The sequence below is a fragment of the Patiria miniata genome, unplaced genomic scaffold, assembly GCF_015706575.1.
Source record: "Patiria miniata isolate m_02_andy unplaced genomic scaffold, ASM1570657v1 HiC_scaffold_7, whole genome shotgun sequence".
Taxonomy (NCBI): domain Eukaryota; kingdom Metazoa; phylum Echinodermata; class Asteroidea; order Valvatida; family Asterinidae; genus Patiria; species Patiria miniata.
Window position 1 is genome coordinate 40,187,656 of NW_024037074.1, and position 7,866 is coordinate 40,195,521.

General features: G+C 43.3%; 1 protein-coding gene across 1 annotated transcript; it reads left to right on the plus strand.

The window, feature by feature from the left end:
• Positions 1-5,501: 5,501 nt before the first annotated feature.
• LOC119745173 lies at positions 5,502-6,350 on the plus strand. The gene has a single exon (XM_038221396.1). The coding sequence runs from the start codon at positions 5,502-5,504 to the stop codon at positions 6,348-6,350; it is 849 nt and encodes a 282-aa protein (XP_038077324.1).
• The last annotated feature ends 1,516 nt before the right edge of the window (positions 6,351-7,866 follow it).

Below are 7,866 nucleotides of genomic sequence, written 5' to 3' on the forward strand. Positions count from 1 at the left end.
TTCCCTTCAGTTTTCCCAGCAAGACCTGGAACTTGCATGGTTCGGTGAATGAGGATAGATGTTGACTAGGTTGTCCAGTGCCATCCATCTTTAAGGGCGAAACCTTTCTCCCTTGCACTGCTGAGGTACGTGGGGAGCGTACTCAGCGTAGGCCCAATGGGTATTCCATATGACGAGGCAATTAGCAGCTCCGTATAGCATTTGACATTGGTGGGGCTGGAGGTGCAGGTCCACCTGGATACGGTACATTTCCATATATCGGCCATGCACCGGGCATAATAGGAGTGAAGGGGTACGGCTGTGCACGAGATATGGGAATTGCGGTGCCAGTGCAAACAGTTGTGAAGGCGTTGTCATGGGAACTGGCTGGGCCGAAGCAGGCTGCACAGTCGTGGGTGGCAAGGACACGGCTGATCCTTTGGATGGAGAAACTGTAGAGGTTACAGTCACCATGGCCTTAACTAGGCTGCTCATCCACAGCTTGGAATGGTAGAGCAGATGCCGACAGCTGTGGGGGCATCCCAATGGGGACTAGCTGGGCTGAGACAGGTGGAGAGGATACGGCTGGTCCTCCAGATGGAGATACAGTGGAAACTACGGTCACCATGGGGTTCGGCTTGCTGCCTGGAGCTGGGAATAGGGGTGATGAAGTGTACAGTTGGGTAGGTAATGTGGTGAAAGCATGTTGGACTGATGCAGGTTGCACGGTAGCCGGCTATGGGGAAACTTGAGATGTCCCAGATGGAGTGCCTGTGGAGAACGTGGTTACTCCGGTGGTAGGCTGGAATTCTGGGGGAAAACTCTGGACGTCGGCCTGTGATACCATGTACCCCAGGAACACGATGGTGCTGGGTTGGGAGGTCCTGCAAATTGTCATCAGTCCCATCTTGCTGGGTTTCACTACTGACAATGGATGAGCACGTAGCGCAGAGCTTCTCGCTCGATGTCCTCATTGCCTGTCGGTGAGCTGCATTCGCCGTCTATTCTGCAGCTACTCGGGCTGCATTCGCCGCCTCCTCTGTGGCTACTCGGGCAGTATATGCCTGGTCGTCCTGGCGACACATCCTCATCCGCCTATTGGTCTTCTTCAATCTGGCGTTTGAGTTCTTGGCGATAGTTCCTTTCTCCTCCGAGTGAGTTCCGCCGATTGAGAGTGAATCAGCCTCGATCGTACAGCTGCATTATGCTGTGTTCACTTTGACGTGAATTTGCACCGGACGATCCATGACTCTGGTTGGACGAAGGCCCACCCCCCCCCCCCCCCCCCCCCCCACTATTAAATTAACAGCAATACGACTTCGCGCCCCTTTTTTTTTCTTTTCTTTTTTCTTTCGTGTTTTTTTTCTCTTTTTTTTTTTTGGGCTTCCCCCTCCCCTCGCGATGCCCATTCCGATGCCTCATAAGTCCGACGCCCCACAAGTCCCAAACATCGTTTGTTGGGCCGTTGTCGGAATTATGAGGCGTCGGACGCGTGTGAGGCGTCGGAGCTATGAGGCCAAATCCCACGGTCCGATGCCTCATAAATCCGACGCCTCATAATTCCGAAATGTTGGACTTATGAAGCGTCGGAATTACGATACGGCCCAAAATTATAAAGCAAACTAAGCAATTTTTTTTTCTTCTGAAATAACTGCGGCTGTAAGGATAATATATAGTGAAAGGTACAGAATATGGCTAACAGAATTTCTAAAGTGTACTTACATTCACAAAGAACGGACGGCTTTGAGTAATTAAGGATAAATTAAAGAAATACAGGGATAACTCAGGAGAAAATAACATGGACTGATCGGCAAAGGAATGAGTGTGAGAATGAGACAAAGGAGTAAGGCCTAAATAGTCCCTAAATCTAGTGCATATAACCGGAAGGGCACCAGTTAATTTGGCAGTGTTAAGTAGGAATAAAGAAACCACTGTTGTCTGAAAAGGCAAAACTAGACATTACTTCATCCACATTCCGAGCCTGGACCCAACCTACATAATTCATATAATATTATACTCTAGCCCAGAGACTGGTTCTACTTAGGAAACAGTAGCCATTCATAACCACAGAGTCTTGGGGATTGGGCAGGCACATGTATTGTAGGAGCAACAAAGGTCGAAGGGTCAATCTGCTGTATTACAATTGGGTGAGCTGTTAGTATAACTGCAAGCATGCTATGCTGCAAGTGAGCCAACATAAAAGACTATTATACAGACTGTTTTGTACGGAGCTCTGGAAGTGCCATCCGACTTGTTCAGATACTGACTTAATTTATCTCAGGATGACGACATAATGCAGGCAAGACAGCCTGAGATGATTTGTTAGGGGATGGCGACATCCTGAAAGTGGGATGACGACATCTCGAGATTATTTATTATGGGACGACGACATCCTGAAAATAGGATGACGATATCCTGATTTTGGCATGACAACATCCTAAAAGTAGAATGACGACATCCTGAGATAAATTATTAGGGGATGCCGACATCCTGAAATGAGGAAGACGACATCCCGAGATAGTTTATTGGGGGATGACCAACCTCGACCCCAGTGCTTACTTTATTTCCAACCTCGTTTCCAATACAATAGTAAGCCCTGGATAGGAAACGTTCTTCCTGTATCCTGATTCGATACCGCAATTGGTTAGTAATGGATTGATATCGTGTAGTTGATGTTGTTATTTCCAACGTGCATTACGTGTTTTCACGATCATTGTAATTATAACGTCCACGCCTTCTCACAAAATACACTTTTCCTTTATATGAAATGTGGTATTGTTTTCGTAACTCACGGCGCGACGAATTGATTGTGTTTTTACCCCAGACACCTCAAACAAAAACAAACGCTAATACGTACAGGCAGGCACCAGACTATTCCTCACTTGCATACGGTGCTAACATTTTGCACAAGCAATTAATGAGTACCGGGGTGAGAGAGCAGGTGGTAGGCGCGTACTGCTCGACACCCTGGAGACGAGGTTGGGGGTGACGACACCCTGAAAACAGGATGACGACATCCTGAGATAAATTATTATGGGATGACGACATTCTGAAAGTAGGATGACAACATCTTTAGATAGTTTGTCATGGGATATAGCCATCCTGGAAGCAGGGTGACGACATCATGACATCACAGGGTGCATTGAAGCCATCTTCGAAATGCACAGGTGGACGTGCGGTTTTTGTACAATACACGGAATTTATTTGATGATGAGAGGTCATGATGTCTGTGCGTATACAAGATGGATCCAATGCACCCCGTAATATCTCAGGATGTCCTCATCCTACTTTCAGGATGTCGTCATATCCTAATAAATTATCTCGGGATGTCGTCATTCTATTTTTAGGATGTCGTCATCCTATAATAAAATTATCTCAGGATGCATGCATGTCATCATGCCAGAAAAGATTGTTTTAAGATGTCGTCATCCTATTTTCATGATGTCGTCATGCCATATAAAATTATGACCAGATGTCGTCATCTTACTTTGAGAATGTCGTCATCCCCTAACAAATTATCTCAGGATGTCGTCATCTTGCCTGTAATTTGTCGTCATCCGTAGATAAAATAAGTCAGTATCTGAACAAGTCAGATGGCACTTCTAGAGCTCCGTAGCATTGGCTTGTACTTTGTGCGTCATTGTTGGAAAGTCCCACATGATAGGTTTCTACGAAGCCTTGTAAGGGATCACACACAATCACCCATCGCCGTAGAATCGCATCAACGCTGCTTGTGAACTATTAATAATGTCCAATTACATGATGGAACGCGCAAAATCTGAGTTAAACAAAACTTAACGTACAAAATTCCATAGGGTTGTCTAAGGGGCGTGGCTAACTCGCAAACGGCGATATGTCAATTGGTCGTCGTCTTAAAAAAAGATACTGAATTTCTAAATGCTGGATGCGTTTAAAGATAAAAACCATGGAAGTTGTTCTTTAACATACATCATGTCATCTTGAAGAAGAAAGGATTTCATATCTAAAAATGTTTTCGTGTTACATTCAGAATGGCTTTTGCCCTTTATCGACGTACTTTTTTGTACGGCCATATTATATCCTCACCCCACCATAAAATATCTTAAAAGTATTCAAGAACACGTTTTAATATTCATGTTTATAATTGTCGTTCCCCAACAACCTAATACCGAATTTCATATGAACATAATTGGGTTGTATTATATTAATGTTGAATTTCTTTTGAAACGGGTATATTACCGGTACTGATAATCATCATTAATCACCTTTCGGAAATTCTACATGATCCCTTTGACACTTGAAGCGTAGGGGAATTCCACCATCATGCAATCATGGTTGTTGTGCAACCTTATTCCCAGGGTGTCGAGCAGTACGCGCCCACCCCTTCCGGCTCTCTCACCCTGGTATTGGATCATTTATGTTCACAATTTTTGGACGCGTATGTAAATTAGGCTCCCTGTGGGCGATGTATTCTGGGCGCACATAATAGTCTGGCTACATATTGAAATTCACATCTTCGTCACATTCATAACGTAGTCTGTGTGGTCCGGTACTAGATTTAATAGCTTGATTGGAAAATTCATGCAATGCAAGGCCGGCCATGTCCTCGTATGTTGCCGATTATTGATGTTGAAAACAAAAGTAAAAAAAAGAGGCGAATCTATTATTTATATTGACATCTTGTGTGCAGAAAGTTGACCTGACATCGTCACTACAGTGCTGCAATATGTAAGTCACCATCTGTACGGTGTAATTCTTCTAGATAATTCTGAATATGGAACATATGCTAATACTGTATTGTCGTTGTCAAATCAGCGCACAAGTAAAGAGTTCCCTATCCGCTATTGGAAACGAGGTTGGAAATAAAGTAAGCACTGGGGACGAGGTTTGGTTGTTGTTTGTTGTCTTTATTTCGCAAGGATAATATTTGTAATATATTTGCATATTTCCATGGCAATGGATGTGATCACTCTGATGTGGCCAATCATCTGCCAGCATTTGGCGTTGGAACCGTAGGGCAGATCCTGGCAGTTTCAGAGGAGAGACGAGTCTGCACCTGGCGTTCTTGATGTTAACATTACCTTGCAACTAGGCAAAAATAGGCAACTAATGAAATGGCGGTTTCTGCTATTGCTGCAGGAATCATCTCCTCTGGCTTCTCAGCTTCGACAGGGCTGAATATCCAGAGTCCAGTCCCACAAGCCCGCCGATGCTCTGGGTGTGGTTTAGACGAAGACCAGTGCGCCCATCGTACACGGCGTGCCTGGATCAAATGGATTGACGATCGTCTCCTATTTAGCTGGTTTTTCGGGGGCAGTGCCGCACGCGTGCGAGAGTACTATCCGTGTCCAAGGCGGAGGATTTGTGAGGTTTGCGGGACTCGAATTCATGCTCCAGCAGACCATACATCAGCCCCTACAACAGCCCATACAACAGCACCTACAACAGCAGCAGCAGCAGCAGCAGCAACAACAAAAACAACAACAGCGCCAGCCCAATCTGCATACAATACCACTCAGCTTAGCATCAAGGATCTCTTCAGCATGACCTCAATGGTATACCCTCAGCCCACAACCGGATATGAAGATGATGATGATGATCAACCCATGAGAGTGGACATACACATGCTCAAGATGAACAAAAGTATCACACTGGATGTCAATATCAACTCGACCGTCGCGGATGTGAGGGAGCAGGCGGCGAGCAAGCTGGGCCTTCCCCGCCGGCGACTGATGCTTATCTTCAACGGCAGCCAACTTGAGGATCACGAAGAGATCAAATACCTGGGAATTCGTGGTGATTGCACCATATTTGGCATGAAATGCAGCCCTGGCGAACAGATGGGCATTTTTGAACTCGATCCCTCTAATCTGGACCCCCAGTATGACTATGACTTTACAGATAAATCTGATGACGGGAGTACATACTTGCGAGGTGGTCAAGTCTACCAGCGCCCATATGGATGGAAACGCTACGCAGTTAAAGTGCACGGTGAGTATGAGAACGACACGTGGCTGGGAGAAAAAGGCATTCGCACTTACTCAAGTCCTGGTGAGTGGGCAGTTAGTTACCATGGCACGGAAAAACGTTGCGTGAAACCAATATTGGAGGAAGGCTACAAAATTGGTTCAAGAGAGCGCTTCGGTCGAGCGGTCTACTCCAGCCCCAACTTAGAGAAGATAGATGAGCATCGCTACACGAAAAAATTTACTAAAGACGGTAAGAGATATAAGTTTGCCCTTCAGAATCGGGTAGACCCGAATCACCTTGAGGTGATTCCACCGGAGAAAACAGGCTATCCCGATTTCCCTTACTGGTTATGCCCAATGCAAGATCCTGAGAATGGTATTTATCATGTCAGACCGTATGGTATACTTACACAAGAGTTGTAATTAGCAATCCACAAAAGTCACTAGCCGAACGTATCCATTATTCAACAATAAAATGTATGCGACTTAGACGAGCCTTGTATACCGAATAAGTTCCATAATAACGCGGTATTCCCATCACACTTGATTTTATTTCTTTAAAGGCCAAACCCTCACAACCGACAGATTGGATTGAGGCCCATTGTACTATTAATTTCGTTAAAAATGAAACACTGAGAAAACAAGGCACAACAAAATAAAAACCACCTCACTTTGAATGACTTTAACGTTGGATGTGTCCTTGATCAATCGCAAAGCATTTAAAGGGCCCATCACATGAATTTCACTTCAGAACATATTTTGTGCAACTTTCTACTCCTCTTAAATGTATGAAAACTATTCGACATCCCTTTTTTGTTAATCTTTTTGAAAAGTACACATCTTTGGACATTTTAAATTGTCCGTGCTTTTCCTGACGAATACCGGCGCTGTTGCTGTGATGTCATTTCAGTAAAACACTGTTCCAGTCAAGGGATTTTCTGTTCAAAAATGTGCTCATTGAAAAACCTTTGTGAGAAACTTTGTTCATTGGCCAACTATCATGACTTGTATTGAAACACCATCGAATCACCAAAGAAAAGAAAATTAATGACAGCTAAATATCCAAAATCCTGGCAGATTTTGATGCTGGAGTAGCTGTTTCTGCCTGAAATGACATCACACTTTTGATCATGAATATGCAAATTTGTACTATCGTAAAAACCAAAAGGTTTTAAAATGCCCTTAAAATGGCAACATGAAAATTTAAAAAATATGGTTAGATGGGAAACGAAGGTGCATTTACAAGGGCTGTATTAGAACAAATTACATTACATAGACGATCTAATATAAGTGTTCAGTCATCAAAGCTGAGAAATGAAGCTTTATAGTCTCTTGCCAGCACTACTCGGTTGAAATTTGGTCTGCACTGTACACGGATTGCAATTTTTAAGTGTCCGTTTGTTTTGCAAATGTAACATACGTTATTACAAACTGCAAGAAGATTTAAATCTATCCGTATAAATTTGTGATAAAAAAGTGTCGTGCGAAGCGAATGAAATTACTCATTGTGCGCACACAAAGAACGCTTCTATTCTGAAATACCTAAAAATGAAGTTTGCCATGCAGATTATAAAGAAATGGCTATTTGGCTTCATTTTATATTACAGAATTATTGCAATTTTTTTTTATCAAACCTGACCTACCCATCACTTGGTAAAAGATAATATGAGTTTATCGTGAGATGTGGGTTGATCGTGAGGAAGAATATTGTTGATAATAGTAAACACATTTAAATAAACAAAACAAAAATACTTGTAAAATGCGATACATATTTATTAGAAAGTTTAGTAGAATGAATATACATTGTAACTTGTAATGTAGCATTGTAGCGATAGTCGGGGTGAGTCAAAAAAAGAGTGACCGGGATTAATGTTGTTTTACCTTAAAACAGCAATCACAATTATTGATAAACAAACGAAGCAATTTTAAACGAGCATTT

What these genes read in the sequence shown, in the direction of transcription:
- LOC119745173 (XM_038221396.1), top strand. Translation starts at nt 5,502, where the DNA reads ATGACCTCAATGGTATACCCTCAGCCCACAACCGGATATGAAGATGAT.